Genomic DNA, 19,398 nt, shown 5'->3' on the forward strand with positions numbered 1-19,398 from the left:
CAGGCCATTGGCCTCGGATTCCGAACTGAATGAGCTGAACGACTTAGAGGCGTTATTGAATGGCAAGGTGTTAAGCGATTCTCGGGACAGGTGGGTCTGGACAGGTGGTAAACATAACGAGTTTTCAGTCGGAGAGGTTAAAAGATTCCTAAGAAGTGGTATTGATTTCAACAATTTTTTCGTGTTTAAATGGGCGAAATGGGTTCCAAAGAAATGTAATATATTGATTTGGAGAGCAGAGATGGGTAGGATTGCCACGGCCGACGCTCTTTCTAAACGTAATTGTTTCAATGGTGATGTTTAATGCCCTCTATGCGAGGATAGTGAAGAAACTGCAGAACACCTCTTTTGTTCTTGTTTGGTTGCCTCGAGTGTTTGGTATCTCATTAGCAATTGGTGCAAAATAAGTCCCATTTTCGCTTTCTCCATAAGGGATTTAATGACAGTTCATGAGCATGCGGGGCTTGCGAGGAATGCTAGAGAAGCGCTTCAAGGTATTGTCTCGGTCGCTTGTTGGTGCGTGTGGAAGGCTAGAAATGATAGGAGATTCAATAACAATAGAAAAGAGATTCTTGATATTTTTCAAGATGTTAAAGTTTTAGGTTTCCTTTGGTATCTAATAGGTCGAACAATAAAAGCATTAGTTGGAACGACTGGTGCTCGTTTAATTTGTTGTAATGGTTTTGTCGTTGTTGGCTGCCCTCGGTTGAGGGTGGGCTTGTGAATAATAGTTAACTCTCAAAAAAAATAAAATAAAAATAAAAATAAAAATAAAAATAAAAAACTGTAAGAATTTATAGTAATATTTGTAGGATTAAGAGAGAAAATAAATGCTTTTTAAAGAATGAGTGAAAAATTAAAACACGCTTCTAGACATGTCTTGTTGTTTTTAACTCTCAAACATGGAGATAATCTTTAAGCACTTAATTTAAGATAACATTGTACTTCCCAAGACAAAACACTTGTCATACATATCAAGGTTGTCCCACATTTTCTTGCCTAAAACCTTGTGTTTACCAACATAAGCTTCTTTAAATATTACCACACAAAAAAAGCACAAGACATAAAATAAACAAATCAAAAAACTTTACTTCGATTGCAAGAAGAGAATATATACTTTCATTATGTCACTACATCATGGTACATACACAACTTTTTCCCCATCTAAAACTACCACAAAAACACATTATATCATGTTAAATCATATCCAAAATAAAGCAACCAAAAGGTCCAAAATCTACCCCCCACAACAAAAAATAACAAAAACCACATTGCAACAACACTAACATCACTAACTAATAACACTTGTACTTATTAAACTCATACAAAATTACTTTTATTTCTATGGCTTTCAATATTTTCAACCTCTCTACCATTTCTAACAAGCAAAAAGTAGCCCAAAACCGCACAAACAGCCGCCACAAAATTCCCTTCTTTGATCAAAATCTTCCCCACCGTCCGGAGAATCTCCGCCGTCAGTTTCTTCCCCTCCACCACCAACGACTTTCTGGGGCGGCCAAAAAAAGTCAACAAGACTAGAACGGATATCCACGTGACCAGGGTGGCCGGAACCGCAACGGCGAGGGCGGCGGCCATGGAGAGGAGGCCGAAGATGACGCCGAGGGCGACGGATGCGTAGATCGCCGGCCAGCCGGAGGAGGAGGAGGGGGCGGAGGAGACGGCGGAGTTGTACCATGAGAGTATGGTTTTGAGTAAGTTCCATGATGAGGATAAGAGGATTGTGTAGACGAAGAGGAAGAGGAAGACCCATGTACGACGTTTGGACATGAGGGTTAGGAGGATCTTGTACGAGGTGGATGATTGGGGGTTATTGTTGTTGTGGTCGTTGTTGTCCATGGGTTGGGTTTGGGGGTGAGTGGATAGTGTGTTTTGGGGTGGGTGAATGAGGAAGAAGGTGGATTTAGGGGGTTAGTTGACACGCTTCAAGGACCACTATTTTGGTCTACACTTGGTCTTTGTGTGTTTTTAAGTTTGGTTAAGGAGGATAAGATGGTTGTTTGGTTTTAATGATGTGAGTTTATTTGGGTTTAAATTAGTGAGTGAAAATTTTTCTAAATAGTAACTAATATTTAAAATTGAATATCTAATGACTTAATTTAGGAGTAAAAGCTACGTACTATTATGTTTGATCCATAAGCTTTTAATCATCATATATTTAAAAATCGAGTTAAATGCGAAAAATGGACCTTGAGGTTTGGTCACTTTTGTTGTTTTAGTTTAAAATTGAAACCTTTTAAATTTGGGTCCTAGTGGTTTTAATTTTATTGCTATTTTCATCCAAAATCAAAATTGGGTCTGATTTTTCAGTTAATCATATGCCTTTTAGTCGTTTTCCTCCATTTTAATAAAGGGAAAAATGGTCTTTTAACGTATTATTATAATACACTAAAAATACGAAGAAAAAAATAAGATTGACCTTTTAAATAGAGACGTTCACAATCAACGAACATTCATCTTCCTGATTTCCCTCGAAACTCTTGCGATTGAACCCTAACACAATCCATGGACGATTACGAAGATTTGAACTAGTCTGTTCGAAAACAAGGCTCCACTTTTGATCCTGAAGTAAGATTTGATACGTATTTCTGATTGTTAACTTCGAATTTTGTTTTTATTTTTTCAAAAATCGTTAAGACAATGCAACTTAAAGTGTTGAATGAACTGTTTTTATTTTTTCAAAAATCGTTAAGACAATGGTGGTGATTTTACTGATGAAATTGACTTTGAATACGTGTGTGTGGGGGGGCGGGGGATCAGGTAGACAATGTTGATAACATGAATTCTAATTTTTTTTCATTGATAATTATGAATGATTTGTTTTCAGTTGGGTTGGAGCTCAACATGTGCAGACCACCATTGTATTAATCTTCAGTTGTAGGCGGCTAGGGTTGAAGAAGGATGGTGGGGACTGGGGTTTAAGAAGGGACGGTTAGGGTTTTATAAAGGGATTTTGTGATTTTTTTTTTTTCGTTTTTTAATATGTTATAATAATACGTTAAAATACCATGTTACCATTCATTAAAAAGGGGGAAAATGACAATGAAAGCATGTTGTTTACTAAAAAATCCGCCCCAATTTGGATTTTGGCACAGAGACCCAGATTCAATAGGTTTCAGTTTTGGACTAAAGTGACAAAGGTGACCAAACCTCAGGGACCATTTTGGCATTTAACTCTTTAAAAATCCTATGTTAATATTTGTTTATTGAATTGGTTGTTTTAATTAGGGTTGAGCAATTTATGGTTTCGTACCATCAGAACCGATGAGCCTATACCAAATACTAGATCTGGACCGAAGTGGTATTATAGGGCCGGTTTTCGGGTTCTTATATTTTGACAAAAAACGGTTCCCGGTTTGGTTCTGGTTAAAACTGACGGTTCTAAAACGAGCCGTTAAAACCGGGTGGGATTACAAATATTTAGAAATTCTTATATTTTATCCCGAGTCTCATTTAACAGGGGAGGGGAAAGAAAGGAGGGGAGGGGAAAGAAAGGAGCTGAAAATATGAAAAAACCGTGTTCCCGAGATTTTTTTAAGGATAGAAGGGGAGGGGAAAGGAACGAAAAGAGAAGAAAATTTGTTAATATATTTATCCGCCCAAATCGGAGAGATTAGGAGAAAAAATTTTATTAATTACTAAATTACCCTCATATCTAATTAAAATGTTTTATGTTTAAAGGGTATAATGGTAAAATTGTTCCTTTCTTTTCTTTTCCTCCTAACTCGGAAACACATAAAATGTTTGGTTTCTTCTCTTTTCCTTTACTTTACATTAAACTCGGGAATACGAAAAAAATCATATCTTTCCCTTCCTTTTCTCTCTTAATTCATTTTCCTTCCCCTCCCTCTATTAAATGAGACTCGGAAACACAGTGTAAGTGTCGCTAATTTGGCGGTGGTGGTGGCAATTCTTCTGTTAAGTACTAGTGATTAGAACAATCGAAATACCAATTCCCTTACATGCGACAATTGTGATCGCACCATGTTTGTGTTGGAAATGAACAAGTTTTTAAGGCGTCAAGAAGGTGTTAGGCCGTAAATTTGTGCCTCCAATGTAAGTAAGCATATATTAATCATATTCGCAAACGAACATTAAACATATTAACCCGACACATGACATGAACACGATATGATTTTAGTTGTGTTCAGATTAGGATTAATGTCTTTGACACGAATAAACATATGGGTCGAGTCTTGCCTCACCTATTCCATCCGCTAACCCGTCAACCTTAACTCCTTTAACCCGTCATCCCAACATGATTAACACCCTGTACTATCGACTTTGTAAGGGATGGCTTTGTCAAAAGCTCTCATGCCATAATCACCGGCCAATTGCCTATTTGTATAAAATGTGTTCATAACAGGTTACAAGTACAAGTTACACAATATGATAATTAACATGAATATCCTGTTCATAACGGGTTACAAGTACAAGTTACACAATATGATAATTAACACGAATGTCCTCTAAATATATACCAAGTACATTTGGTGTATTACTCTAATAACATGCAACATAATATATGAAATCGGTTATAATGTGCAAATCACACATGAGTGGGTCATATGGTTTGGATAACGGGTCAAAAAGATAATCTCTTTGGCACAAGTTGGCTAGCACAAAACACAATACCAAAATTTAAACCGCTCATTCAATTATGCAAACTAAAACAGTGATGTCTGAGATAATATTACAACCTATCATTCATCATCAATTCATTCCCACTGCGTATTGTAACCTAGAAGGATACAGCTAATCAAACCTGTGGAGAATGAAATCACAGCAGCAAAGAAATGAAACATGCTTTACCAGCAGCAATCAAATCTTACAATTGAGTTGCCAATATGGATTACATATATTAAACACTTGACACAAACAAACAAACATCCCATAACAAATCAAACAACATTAAAGAGAAGAAAACATTCTCCACTACATTTTGTTGACTTCCATGAGGATTTTCATTGACAAACCACTTGAAAATGTGCATCAAATATCATCATATAACATAATAATGTTTTAGTTAACTTCCTTCAAACAATCAGAAGAATGAACCTTCTGGTGGCTGAACAAGCTTGCGGTTGTGCGGCGCCGCCATCTCTTTCTTCAGCTGTATCAGAATGTCTTCCATCGTGTATTCTCTCTGCCAATTTGCCAGAATCCCAAACTTCTTTGGATCCACCTACACGCAAGATTTGGTCAAAATGATACGTGTTATATAATAAAGTAGTCAACCTTTGAGTTTTGAAAGTCAATAGCTAATTTACGGTTTTACCACTCCAGTTTCGTGGTTGACGCAAGTCATGTTGACCCGAGAATGGAATCTGACAGTTGGTGGTTTCTCCGGATAGTCTTTGTCGCAAAATAGCTTCAATTGGTAAATACGCCCTTCATGTACAGACTGAAAACCCCACACAAGATTTGGATTACACAATCAAACATAGGCTGTTAACAGGGGTAAATAGGTCATTTTACTTTATTGCTAGATATGCGTATCTTTGCAGCAGGATAACCAAAAGCACAATTTGTTTATTCAAACATTAAAAACTGATTATTATCGCAATAATCATTTCCAAAAAGGCAAACTAAAACACGCGTTTACAGCTAGAAAGCCACTAAACAATCCAAAAAAAAAAAAAAGAAGAAATAGTAAAATGCCATTTTCGTCCCTCTGAGGTTTGGCCAGTTTTGCAACTTCCGTCCAAAGGTTTGTTTTTCCACATCTGGATCCAAAAGATTTAAAATCTTGCCATTTTCATCCCGGCTCGTTAACTCCATCCATTTTTCTCCGTTAGGTCAGGGGTATTTCTGTCTTTTTTACCAACTTAAGTGGCAATTTGGTCTTTTTCACTTTATGTAAAAAGACTAAATACCCATAAAAAGGACCGAATTGCCCTTTAAGTTGACAAAAAAGACAGAAATACCCGACTTAACGGAGAAAAATGGATGGAGTTAATGAGCCAGATGAAAATGGCAAGATTTCAAACCTTTTGGATACAGATGCAGAAAAACAAACCTTTGGACGAAAGTTGCGAAACTAGCAAAATCTCAGGGACGGAAATTGCATTTTACTCAAAAAGAAAAATACCGGACAACTAATTTGGAAAATCCCGCATCTGATGAAATTTAAATTAACTGTATCTTTTATCATAACCCTTGATAATAAAAAATTCGTAACGTCCACCATTCTGCCCACAATATTTCATATCTCTATAAATAACCTAACGCTATCATATAAACGATTGCATATATCCTAAATTTTGCAAATCAAGTTAACTTACTATTATTATCAAATATATAGAGTAACCGAATCGGATTTCAATAAAAATATACTTTGAGATTAATAATAAAGTGAATTTACGTTGAGAGGACCGATGATGGTGCCGGTCCATGAACGCATATAAATGTCGTCTCCATCATCCATCCCATAACTCACTGTGCCATCTCCGATACCTTTTTCTCCACGCTCCAGTTCCTCTAGCAATCTGAAATTTCTAGGCACTGAAACACAAAATTTTAAATCAAAATAAATTTAAATTTAGAGGCTTCACATATATAGATTTAACAATAAAAATACTTTCCTATGAAACCATTTGTCCATAATAAAGGCCCCGTAACCACCTTATCATTACGTAAGAGAAAACTACTTTCTGAACCACTCAAACCATACTAAGAACAACGGTTATGATTTATGAATCATGATTGCATGAAATATAAATAATAAATGTTCATTGAAAAGGACCACACTGAATTAGTGAACTACTAAGGATTCAGATCATATTCATAACTCGTACAGGTGCAAACTGCAAAATCATAACTCTTAACGGAATAATAAGAGCCGAATAGCCAACTAGTAACTCATGAAAACAGCCTGTAACTCATAGTAAGAATAACAGTTCTAACAGCCTTAATAAAAGCCATTTATCGAACCGGAACTGGAACCACAGCTACTGCAATATCAACTTTCGGTTAACTTTTACCAAACGGACCACACTATAAATACTCAAATACACAACTCACACAATTCATTTAAGATTCAGATCCAAATTTAACAAAAGAACAATTATCCGTGCAGATCGACAATTTTCATGCAGATATGCGACCCGCAACATTAACCAAATTACCAAAATACCAACCATGCTTTCACAGCTAGAGGAGCCTCTGGTGACCGATTTATATTGAAAATGGAAATGAAAACCACAATATATTACAAAACTAAAAACCAAAATATGAACGTTGTGGTAAGCATTTATATCGATCTAAAAACCACCATATATTACACAACTGGAATCGTTTATACACGCCTTAAAAGTTAACATTCAAGGTTAACTTTATGCTTGCAATTAGAACAAGCAGGAACATAAGAGCCTAATAGCCGATTAATGAGACTCAAGAACTCAACCCACAACAGTTTTAATAACCTTAACACAAACATTTATTGAACCAGTTTCTGTACTAAACGGACCACACTGGACAATAAAGATTCAAGCAGATAACTCATAAAGGCTCTATTTTACGCATAATGATAAATCAGCCACATTTTGTCAGAAAAAATAAGTTATGAAATCAGCTTCAGATTTCAAAATCAAGTTTAGCATAAGAACAAGTATCCTTGCAATTCTCATGCAGCCCATAACATTCAACCAAAAGTTAATTTTCAGGCGCGTAGCACGCTTCATGTACATGTGGGTCAAAATTGGTCAACTCTCTCGCTTGGCGTCTCGGCTTTCAAAACCTAATAATACACCTTTGGAGTGCCTCTCTTTATAAAACTAAGAGCCAAAATATGAACCATGTGGTAACCATTTATAATGATATAAAAACCACCATATATTACATAACTGGAAATTGTTTATACAACCCTCATAAGTAAACATTCATCCAAACAGACCACCAACTACTACATTAACGAAACCACACAATGGCTCACATGGAACAAGAATAAAGCCCCCTAATTTCATATAAAAACCCTATACATCCAAGACCTAACACATGATACAATCAAACTTAACCTGCAAGAACAAACACATGATTTATAAAATTACAACAAAACCCATCAAACATCACAAATCCCCAATTCATATAACATATGAGCAAAAGGGTATTTATTATTATTATTATTATTATTAATATTAATAATTAACCTAGGTTAGACCCAAAATCCCTGCTAACAAACCCAAATAAAGATTCAATTAAACCGATTCTTAAAACAATATATAGCAAACAAAAAAGGTGAAATAGAACGCAGAAGATAAACGATGTTATGAAGCGTGTGTTTGGTTCAGAAAACTCACCCACGACACTCGATCCACCTGAGCCAAGCGTCATGGGTTCAGGATACGAAGAGGTGGGTTGTTCTGCTACGGTGTGGTTAGATCGGTTCGATCGAAGAGAAGAGACGAAAAGGGTCAGAGAAAGAGAGGTGGAGGAAGAATCTGAACAAAGGGGAGGGGGTTAAACGCAAACTATAACAATAATTTAATAGCAAGTTGAGAGGGGCAATATAAGGTAACATTATTCAACAATCAAAAATGGCTTTTTTTTTATTTTTGTTAATCAATAAATATTATTTATCAAGAATTGTTTCGTGAAGAAACCCTAACTTCTCCGAGGATGTCGGGGCGCCTGGAAGAGCATGCATGGTTCGATGTTCAATCCAAGAAAGGACGTAGGATTTCTAATCAATATGCGGCTGCTGATAAGGTAATCATTAAATTTTTCGTTTCTAATCTCCCTCCAAAGTGTTCTTCTGCGAATCTTAAGGATGTGCTACGTGTTTTTGGAGTGTATGAGGGTTCTTATATCGCCAGAAAGCTTGATAGGTGGGGTAAGAGGTTCAGTTTTGTGCCGTTTAGGGACGTTAGGGATGCAAAAAGGATGGAAGGGGATATGTGTGATGTATGGATGGGGTCGTATAAACTGTTTATAGTGTTAGCCAAATTCGTTGATGGTGAGAAGGTTAAGGGGAACATTGACGAGAACAAGGGTAAAGGGAAGGATAAGGTGCACGGTAAACAGGCTAACCCTAATGCGGGGAGATATAGTAACGGGGTGGCTGAAGCGGTGGTTAGGAATGATATTGGAGGCGGTGGTAGAACTTTTCTGGATTCGGTGCTGAACAGACACCCGGAGTCAAAAAAAAAATATATAGATACAATCAAGATTGATGATAACCCGGAAGCTTTTTGTGGGTGGTATGGGACTTCTCTGATGGGTAAGGCTGCAGATTTCAAGTTGCTGATTTCTTTACGGGCATTATTGCGGGATAAAGGATGGGGTAAAGTGTCGATAAAGTATGTCTCGGGACTTACAGTGATGTTAGTTTTCAAAGACGCTGAGGAGTGTGATCGCTTCTTGGAGAATGTTGATATGTGGAAAGATATGTTTGGGACTTTAGATAATTTGGAATGGGAATAATAAGGTGGAGGATGAGCGTATTGCATGGTTGCAGGTACATGGAGTTCCACTGCAACCGGCCATTGATCAAGTGTTTAACTTCATAGGTGGAAGATATGGTGTCGTGGTGCAACCGGCATGTATGTCCGCTGATGATGCTAATTTCTCTAACGTGTATATTGGTGTTTTGAGCAAGTCTCACACGAGGGTTTCAGATCGGTTAGATCTTTTGTGGCGGGGTGTATCCTTCCACGTTTGGATTGACGAGGATGTGGGAGAATGGTTACCTGACTGTGTTGAAGAGTTTGATGCCGAAGGAGATGAGGAGAGTAGTGAATTGTTCCGGAATGACGCGGAAAGGGAGGAGAATGTAAGGAGTATGCCGACTACCGAAGTGGACACGGATATGGAGAAAGGTGAAATACGGCCAGAAGTAATAGTTCAAAATAATGAGGTTAGCGAAAATGCCAATGTTTTGAAACAAGGAGCCGAATTCATCATCGGGAAGAACATTGAGGTGAATGAGAATAATGCCAACGTGTTAGTGCGTAAAAAGTATCAAAAAAAGAATGGGGTTAAAAATAGAGGAGGATCTTCGGGGTCAAATAAGAGACCTAATAAGCGAGCCAGGGACGATAATGATCCGTTTGGTATTGATAAACTTATTGGGATTGTGAACTCTCGTCCATCACAAAACTCTGGTGAGGATAGGGAGGCTAGCGTTTCAACGGGGTTTTGTACACCTGATCTCAATAAATCGGTTGGGGCAGGAGGTGGCTCAGGCGATGTTAGTAGGAATAGGGAAAGGAGGGACCTTGGTCAGGAGGTGGATTCTAATGAGATTCTTGATGAAGTGTCTGAGACTGTGACATTTGGGAGGGCTTTAGGGGCCGAGAATAAAGAGCAGTTTATTCCAGAAGTTCAACAGGTGCTTTCGAATGAAGGTTTTCAAGTAGTGGATTAATGAATATTATGTCTTTAAATATTCGAGGGGTGGGTCTCCGCGCTAAAGCAGAGTGGGTGAGGCGTCTTCGTGTTCAGCAACAACTAAGTCTCATTATGCTTCAAGAAACCTTGAATTCTAATTTGGACGGGGAGGTTTTAGAGCGGTTTTGGGGTAGGGGTGATTTTCAGTTCGAATGGGTGGGTTCCGTAGGCCGATCGGGCGGTGTTCTAACTATTTGGGATCCAGCGGTTTTCTCTTTGGTGGAAGTGAAAAAGTCTGCTAATTGTTTGCTGGTTTCGGGTGTTATTAAGGGGAGCAGGGTTATGAGCCACTATCTTAATGTTTACGCTCCTCAGAATTAGGTGGAAGAAAGAAATCTGTGGTCGGAGATTGGTAGTATCATTGGGGTAGGGGATAGTATTTGGATGGTCGCGGGGGATTTCAATTCGATGAGACAAGCATCAGATAGAAGGAATTCAAAGTTTTCTTTGTCAGCGGCTCAAGAGTTTAATGGTTTTATTGATGACGCGAATCTGCATGAGTATTCATTGAAGGGTAGGAGATTCACTTATGTTGTTGGAGATAAAATGAGCCGTATTGATAGGATATTTGTGAACTGGAATTTCTTCATGGATTGGCCTAATGCGGAGTATCTGGCTCTTGCTCGTGAAGAATCAGATCATTGTCCGCTTGTGCTAAAGACGATGTCTCGGAATTTCGGCCCTAAGCCATTTAGATTTTATAATTCTTGGTTGGGTAGGGAAGATTTTTATGGTGTTATGAGGAAAGCTTTGGAGGATAAGGTTTTTGCTGGTAACCCGGATGATAGGATTATGAAAAAATTTAGATGGCTTCGGAAAGTGATTGGTGAATGGAACGTGAAGAGAATTGAAAAAGAAAAGCAAGAAAAAGCGGTTTTAGAAGAGGAGCTTCATAATGTGGAATTGGATATGGAATCTAGAGATCTGTCAGAAGAGGAAAAATGGGTTTTAGAAGAAACGAGGAGAAGACTTAGACAATTGGAAGACTTTCATCAGAGGGATCTTAATCAGAAATCAAGGAACAATTGGGCGAAGCATGGGGATGATAATACGCGATACTTTCATGGATTTATCAATAAAAGGAGAGCCGCGAACCATATTCCGGGCCTTATGGTGAGTGGTGGTTGGGAGACTAAACCAGCAGTGATCAAAAGAGAGGTTCTTAGTTTTTTCTCGAAATAAATTTAGAGAATCCATGGGTATTAGGCCATCTTTGTGTGGTTATGGTTTCAGGAAGCTGAGTGACGAGGATGCCGAGGCCTTGGTGAGTGTTTTTTCGCTTCACGAAATTAAGGAAGCGGTGTTTGGGTGTGGCGCTGATAAAGCGCCTGGGCCCGATGGCTTCAATTTCAGGTTTTTGAGAACTTTTTGGGATCTATTCGAGTTCGATTTTGTGGATTGTATGCAGTATTTTCATTAGTGCGGCAGGTTTAGCAAGGGGGTAGGGTCTTCTTTCATTACACTGATTCCGAAAAAAGGGGATCCTTCGGTTTTAGGTGATTTCAGACCAATTAATCTCATTGGGATCATAAGTAAGGTGGTGTCGAAGGTCTTGGCGAACAGATTAAAGATGGTCATCGGGAAGTTAGTTTCAGAGTCGCAGACGGCTTTCCTGCCAGGCAGGTATATGTTGGATGGTCCTCTAATGGTTAATGAGATTTTGTCTTGGGCGAGAAAAAGCAGAAAAAAGATGTTTCTGTTTAAAATAGATTTTGATAAAGCTTATGATAATGTTAATTGGGAGTTTTTGTTCGCGATCATGGATCAGATGGGGTTTCCTCCAGTGTGGTGTAATTGGATTCAGGGTGTTTTGATGTCGGCTAGATCCTCAGTTTTGGTAAACGGGTCACCAACTTTCGAGTTCGATTGTGAAAAAGGGATTCGTCAAGGTGACCCTATATCTTCTTTCTTGTTTATTTTGGTTATGGAGGTGTTTTCAGGCTTAATGAATAAGGCGGGGCGCATAGGGGCTTTCCACGGGGTTCGGTTACCCAGAAATGGTCCGATTCTTTCCCATTTGCTTTATGCTGATGACGCCATGCTGATGGCTAATTCGTCAGATTTCAATTTTAAAAATATGAAGAGGATTCTTCGGGTGTTTTTTTGTGTTCCGGTTTGAAAATCAACCTTCATAAATCGGATGTTTATGGGGTCAGAGTCAATAGTGAGGATGTGAGATCGAAAGCTGATGCTTTGGGGTGCAAATCGGGTGATTTTCCGTTTATGTATTTAGGAATTAAGTTGGGGGCTAACATGAATAGGGTGGCAAACTAGGATCCTGTGGTTGATATTTTTAGACGCAGGCTATCGAAGTGGAAAGCGTCAACTTTGTCTATAGCAGGGAGAGTTACTTTGATCAAGTCTGTTCTAGACAGCTTGCCTACTTATTATTTTTCATTATTTAAGGTTCCAGTTATAGTCATCGACACTTTGGAAGGGCTAATGAGGCATTTTCTTTGGGGAGGCTCGGATGAGGTGAAAAAGATAAGTTGGGTTTCTTAGGAGATTCTCACGAAACCAATTAAAGAAGGTGGGCTGGGTTTGTCGGTTCTGAAAGTAGATAATGAGGTGTTGCTGATAAAATGGTTGTGGAGGTACTTCACGGAAAATCATTCGTTATGGACAAAGGTTGTTGATTCTCTTCATGGGTCGAGCCGTAGGTGGGGGGTGGCTCCAGTCCGTAATGATTTGATGGGGGTTTGGAAAACGATAGTCACTATTTGTAATAAAATTATGATACAAGGGATCGGGGTTAGTTCTATGATTCGGGGCAGGGTTAGGAGTGGGACTCAAATACGTTTCTGGATTGATATTTGGTTAGGACAGCAACCGCTGAATGAAAGGTTTCCTAACCTGTTTAGAAGAGCAAAAAACAAGTTGTGTGTTGTTGCGGATAGATGCGAGTGGTCCGAAGATGGGTTAAAGATTAAGTGGAATTGGAATTCAGCTGTGGGTTTGGATGTGGAGTTGGCAGAAAGGAGCGAATTGGAAGCGGATCTGGGTGGTTGCGTGTTGGAAGATAGAGATGATAAATGGGAATGAAACGATAGTAGGAACGTAGTTTTTTCGGTTTCTGAGACAAAGAAATGGATGCGTGGTCAGAGTAACAACGCGGAACAATTCAGTTTTAAATGAAGCAAGTGGGTTCCTAATAAGTGTAATATTTTTATGTGGCGCGCCTTCTTAGATCGGCTCCCGACGAAGACAGCGTTGATTAAAAGAAATATTCGTGTGGACAATGACATTTGTGCGTGGTGCGAAGAAGGGGAAGAATCAATCGATCATATTATTACAGGTTGTAGTGTTTCTGCAGGCGTTTGGCATAGCATTTCTGTTTGGTTCCGGATCCCAGAGATCTATGTTTTCAGTGTGAAGGATGTTGCTGCTCTGCACGAGTTCTGTGCAGCGGAAGGGCATAAGAAAAGCCTGCTTCAGGGTATATTCATCATCGCCGGCTAAAGGTTATGGAGGGCCAGAAACGAGAAGTTGTTTTCTGGTAAGAACTCGACTGTGGCGGACATTGTTGCGGATGTCAAGTCGTTGGATTTCTTGTGGTATAAGCATAGATTTAAAGGTGAAATTGTAGAGTGGGAGAGATGGCGTTCTTTTGATGTAATGTAAGTTCTTGGATTGGTGGTTTTCGCCTTGCTTTCCCCTTCTTGGTGAAAGCTTGTGCTTTTTGGTTTTAAATGAAGTTTGATTTAAAAAAAAAAAAATAAATATTATTTAACCTGGATGCAACTTGTTTAACTAAACGTGTCAAGTGAGTTGGTAGATTACCGGTTGCAGATAGTTTTAAGTTATAAACATGTTGATTCTTTTGGTGGGTCAACTTTTTAATTAAATGGGATAAACAAGTGAGCCAGAACATAACATGTTTAACATGACTCGTATTAAATGAATCGGATATAACACCTTAAAACTTGTATGAAAAAATTACCATCTTTTATAAGGATCATGGGTAATTGACGTAGATTATAACAAAGTTTTATAAAGCTAAATAAAGACTTGCACCGAATTGTAAACTTGATACCCTAAAAAAAGAAGTATTCACAGGTAGATGATTAGCACCAAAAGGTTGAGAAAAAAAAACACATGTGTGTCATACAAAAAACTAACTCATGATTGCATAATTTATCAATCCGCATGAGCATACAAAACCACTACAGTATAACCTCTATAAATTAATAACCTTGATAAAATTAATAATTTGTCTAGTCTCAACTTGGGACTAGTACAAAATTGGACCTCAATTAATAAAATAATAAGATAATAACTTTTTTTGAAATCTCAGTGTATATATATAGATCCCAACGAAAGTATAAATTAATAACTACTAAAAGATTCCAAATTCTAAGACTGTCTAGTAAACAATGAATCTATCTGTTTTTTGTTGAATTCCGAATCTATCTTGAATTCATCTTTAAATCTCCTCTTTGCATATAAGAGTTGGGGCATTGTCTTCTCGTATTACAACAAAAAGCTATGAACAGTCATTGCCGCTTGTAATGCACTTAAGAAATATGCATTGAAACTTGTTTTTGTAATTTATTTTTTGGTACCATGAACTAACTTTTTGTATTAAAAACAATGAACTTAATAAGTTCAATTAATTTGTGAATGTACATTAGGTTTAGAAATTTAAAGGTCACATGTAAAACCAATTTAAATTAATAAAATATTAATTTATCGGTATAATAATATCTCGCTAAATTAATAAAATATCTCGGTCTCAACATTATTAATTTATAGAGGTTTTACTGTACTTTCGTTGTTATGATTTGCTTACATCAATTCAAATGCAGAAACAATGTGAAGTAGAAAGACAAAGAGAGGTGGACGATCATCTATGGGCAAAGCCACAAAGGATTGATTGCAAATGAGACAATTAAGGTAGTTAATTAATACTCTCTCCGTAATGATGACTGTTGGTTCATGATTTCAAACACATAAAAGAACAGATGACAAGGAAAGCCAAAACAGGTTCAGAACAGTTGATCTTCATAAACAGTGCTTGTACAAAGACTCTCCCCTTGACAGTGGTTATCTAACAACTGATAGACTCCAAAACACTGATCAACACAACATCTGTTAGCCAAAGACCTGATCTGTTTAAAGACTGAAGCTCTATATACTGTTCTCTCCTAAGTGCTGTTGAAGACCAAAGAACTGATGACTCAATAAAGAAAGCACTGATGCTCATCATCAGTGTTTAGGCTACAACAATGGAATGAAGAATCAGTAGTTTAAATGTAATCAGTGTTTATGTAATCAGTGGTTGTATAGAACAGTGTTTGTAGTTTGTTAGGAGGTTAGATGTCACTTTCATGGTGACGTCAGCAAAGATGCTTAGTGGTTTGGGATGTACTATAAATAGAACAGTACTCTGTACTATTCTGTTAGCTCTTTCTTCACAAGTCATTCTGTACGAACAAATCACTGAGCTCAGGCTGAGGGGGAGTATTGTGCATGCATGCAAGTTGTTTTGATTATTGTAATTAAATACAATCATTCGATTCAATGGAAAACATGTTTGCTTAAACTTTTCTTCCGTGACTGTGTTTGCAAAGTTTGATTGTTATTTCCACTGCAATTATTACATCTCTGTTCTTTCATTTTACATCAATTAATTCAAACAAACACAATCTAAAGAAACTCAGATCCTAACAATTGGAATCAGAGCTAGGACAGTCAAAATTCGATCTAACCATCAATTTGACATAAAAGTTCAGCTCAAAGTTATTGATACTTAAGTTGTTCGTATCAGTTGATAAAAACAGAGTAAAAAGGTAATCACGTACAAAGTTGGTTATTCTAAAACTTTTGTGAAAATCAACCAGAATGACGTCACAATCACAAGACATTCACAACACCGGGACTCTTTTCAAACCATCGATGCTTGTCAGATCCGAGTACAATATCTGGCAACGTCGGATGGGTCATGTACCGGCACAACAAATAACAGCTATTGGAAATCAGTCATCTATGGACCACATGTTCCACAGGTGCCTAGTACTGAGGATCCCAAAGGCTTTGTGCCTAAAAGCCCTGAAAACTATTCAGAACAAGATTTTCAAAAAATTGAACTAGATGCAAAGGCTTTTAGCATAGCAGCCTCAGCTCTTCCAAATGACATCTATGCTGGACTGTTACACTGTAACAGTGCCAAAGAGCTATGGGATGCCTTAAAGGAACAGTTCAGTGGTACAGAAGAGGTGATAGAAAATAACAGGGAAGTTCTGAATCAACAGTATGAAACATTCTGCCATGTGAAAGGTGAATCACTAACACGGCAATTTGAACGTTTTAGTTGTCTCATTAGTGAATTGAAACTTGTTAATGCTGAATTTGCAAAATCAACTCTAAATAGTAGGTTTCAAAGGTCATTTCCTGAAAAATGGGACACAATTGCTTTTGTAACCATAAATTCAGTTGGGTTCAAAGAACTAAGTGAGACTCAACTACATGGTAGACTCCTCACTTATGAGAGAGAGTTGAACCGGAAAAAGAAGTTACAAGAGTCTGGGAAGGTTGCTGATGACTATACATTTGGTAGCACAACAATTCTTGGTCAAGAGGATTCTGGTAGTAGTAAGGAGCAGAGTTATGATCATTATATTGACATAACTGCTGGTGGAGCTTTTAATAACTCTGATTCTTACTCAACTAACTATGCTTTCATAGCTAGTAGTGAAAACCAGAGTTTAGACAACTTGTCCTTTGAACTCAATGATCTCCAGCACTTTAATCCAACTAATCTGGAGGAAATGGATATTTTGCACCAACTTGCAATGCTGAGTGTTAGTTACAACAAGTTTTATAAGAGAACAGGGAGAAAATTTCCAGGGTTACATGGAACTTGAAAGTAGGGTTGGATAAATCAAAGATAAAATGTTACAAGTGTAATAGGCTAGGTCATTTTGCTAGAGAGTGTAGGAGTCAAAACAATGGACCAATCATCACACATCCTAGTCCTAGACCTCAAAATAACCAAAACACTGTGCATTATTCCCAATATGCCCCTACTGCTCATGTAAACAATGCTCATTATGCACACCCTGTAACACCTGTTCCTGTGCACTATGTCTAAACCCCTGTTCCACAGATACAGTATGTCAAGGCCCCAGCTCCTCAGGTTCAGGTGCAATAAGCTGCACCTCAACAAACTACCCAAACATCTGCTTAAGCAGATCAGCAAAGCTTCTTCACCCAAGGCTTTGTTGATTGGAGTAGTTTGCCTGAAGATTTAGCTGATGAAAACTTTGCTCTATATGCTAAGAATGATGTTTCTAGTGATGAATTCTGTTTTGCGGCATTAGAGTCTATCCTAGAAGGGCTGGAAACTGAAGAAGGGGGATCCAGTGCTGAAACACTGGATGTAATTGCTGAAGCAGTGGCTACTGCTGTTGTTGGTGAACAACTGTTGGAAGACAAACCTGAACCACTGATAGAGCCACTATCTGACCCATGGACTGTTAAAGAAGAGGAGAAGAAGTCCAAAGAAAGTGAGAGTGTCTGTGACTGTGCCATGATGGCTGCAGCTAAGGTATCACCCTAAGTCTTAAAAAACTTGTGTTCAGACAAATGCATCATAGCATTTGCAAATGTTAAAGAGGTGAATGAAAACCTTAGAGACAAGATTTTAACAGATGAAATACAATTTGAAAAATCTGTTAAGGAACTGAAAAATAAATTGTTTGAAAAAGAAAGTGAAATTTGCAGCCTCAAGCATGAGCATAGCATAACTAAGGACCAACTCCAGGTCATGATAGAAAAATATCAAACCCGTAAAAAGGAGTTGGAATCCACCCAAATCACATGTGAAAAATGGGTGGAATCCTGCAAAGGTTATGAAATTATGCTTGAAAAACATATCAAAAGCAATGTAAAATTTCGCATTGGTTTCAAGAAAAATGACCAAGTTGAAAACACTGCTGCAAATGAGTCTGTTCAAAACACTGTTGAGATAATACCAACAAACAAGGATGGTCAAGAAATAAAAATAACTGATAAAGATGGTAACAAAATCACTCTTGAAAAACAAGAGGGGTCCTCAACCTTTGAGGAGATTGAGAAATACCGATTTAAACCCACTTGGTCAAATAAGTGTGACATCCTTGAAAATTTCAAAACAATGGATTTTTCCACAGTGGATGGTGTGAAAGCACCAAAGGCCAAGGTAATTCCTCTCAAGGATATCCCAACAGTGGTTCAAAACTCTGTTGCAAAGGAGTCTGAAAAGAGGAAAAAGAGAGAAAAAGTTAAAAATTTGTTTTGTGACTTTTGTGAAAAGAAAAATCATTTAACAAAATATTGCTTTCACTTAAAAGCTTATGACATTAACAAAACAAGCACCATTGTGCCTTCAAAAAGCTACACCATGTGTGGAAAATCAAATCATCTCACTCATGAGTGCGTGTACCTTCAAACCTTTGAGGTTTAAAAGAAAGAATACACTGCAAAAACACCCATGTGTTCATCAAATCAACCAATCAAGAAACAACCATTTGTATCTGTCCAAACAGCTGTTACAAAGCAGCTGAACAAAAGCACTGTTCCAAGGATGTGCAAGTGTCAGATGCACCACCTGCCAACCAATTCCAAAGAGGAAAAGGTCAACCTCCATACCAAAGAGTCCCACATGTTTATGAGGTTTACAAATAGCCTTCTAAACCAAAACTGAACAGGCATCCCTTTGGATATCAACAGCTGATAGGAAATGGCCCACAACAATGGTTAGAGAGAAATGTTTCAAAAACTGTTCAAACCCCTGAGCTAACCACTGTCCATGTTCCTGGCCTTGACTCTGACACTGTTGTGACCCCATCCAAAGCCTTATTGGCTTTGGAGACCCTCCTAAACTAATTATTTACTTGATGTGCAGGGAGCTTCTGCATGCTTAGATAGTCTTTGGTATGTAGATAATGGAGGCTCCAGACACATGATTGGAGTAGAGCCCTACTCAAAGAATTCAAAACTCATGGAGGGGGTGAT

At 37.9% G+C, this 19,398-nt stretch overlaps 3 protein-coding genes across 3 annotated transcripts; 1 reads left to right on the forward strand and 2 right to left on the reverse strand.

The window, feature by feature from the left end:
- Positions 1–1,091: 1,091 nt before the first annotated feature.
- On the reverse strand, positions 1,092–1,968 carry LOC110939713. Its single transcript, XM_022181287.2, has one exon. It carries the CDS (start codon positions 1,855–1,857, stop codon positions 1,321–1,323), a length of 537 nt encoding a protein of 178 aa, XP_022036979.1. The 5' UTR covers positions 1,858–1,968; the 3' UTR covers positions 1,092–1,320.
- Positions 1,969–4,804: 2,836 nt separating this feature from the next.
- LOC110939712 (ubiquitin-conjugating enzyme E2 variant 1D) lies at positions 4,805–8,517 on the reverse strand. Its single transcript, XM_022181286.2, has 4 exons — positions 8,316–8,517; positions 6,383–6,522; positions 5,297–5,422; positions 4,805–5,203 (listed from the first exon to the last, which is right to left on the reverse strand). Exons 1-4 carry the CDS (start codon positions 8,347–8,349, stop codon positions 5,063–5,065), a joined length of 441 nt encoding a protein of 146 aa, XP_022036978.1. The 5' UTR covers positions 8,350–8,517; the 3' UTR covers positions 4,805–5,062.
- Positions 8,518–10,812: 2,295 nt separating this feature from the next.
- On the forward strand, positions 10,813–11,586 carry LOC110942488. Its single transcript, XM_022184266.1, has one exon. It carries the CDS (start codon positions 10,813–10,815, stop codon positions 11,584–11,586), a length of 774 nt encoding a protein of 257 aa, XP_022039958.1.
- Positions 11,587–19,398: the final 7,812 nt, after the last annotated feature.

Source organism: Helianthus annuus, chromosome 14 (genome assembly GCF_002127325.2).
Source record: "Helianthus annuus cultivar XRQ/B chromosome 14, HanXRQr2.0-SUNRISE, whole genome shotgun sequence".
Taxonomy (NCBI): domain Eukaryota; kingdom Viridiplantae; phylum Streptophyta; class Magnoliopsida; order Asterales; family Asteraceae; genus Helianthus; species Helianthus annuus.

Coding starts and splice junctions, on each gene's coding strand:
- LOC110939713 (XM_022181287.2), bottom strand. CDS start 1,857: ATGGACAACAACGACCACAACAACAATAACCCCCAATCATCCACCTCG.
- LOC110939712 (XM_022181286.2), bottom strand. CDS start 8,349: ATGACGCTTGGCTCAGGTGGATCGAGTGTCGTGG. Junction 6,523..8,315: donor AGGTGGATCGAGTGTCGTGG/GTGAGTTTTCTG, acceptor TTTGTGTTTCAG/TGCCTAGAAATTTCAGATTG. Junction 5,423..6,382: donor CCATCATCGGTCCTCTCAAC/GTAAATTCACTT, acceptor TGGGGTTTTCAG/TCTGTACATGAAGGGCGTAT.
- LOC110942488 (XM_022184266.1), top strand. CDS start 10,813: ATGAGACAAGCATCAGATAGAAGGAATTCAAAGTTTTCTTTGTCAGCG.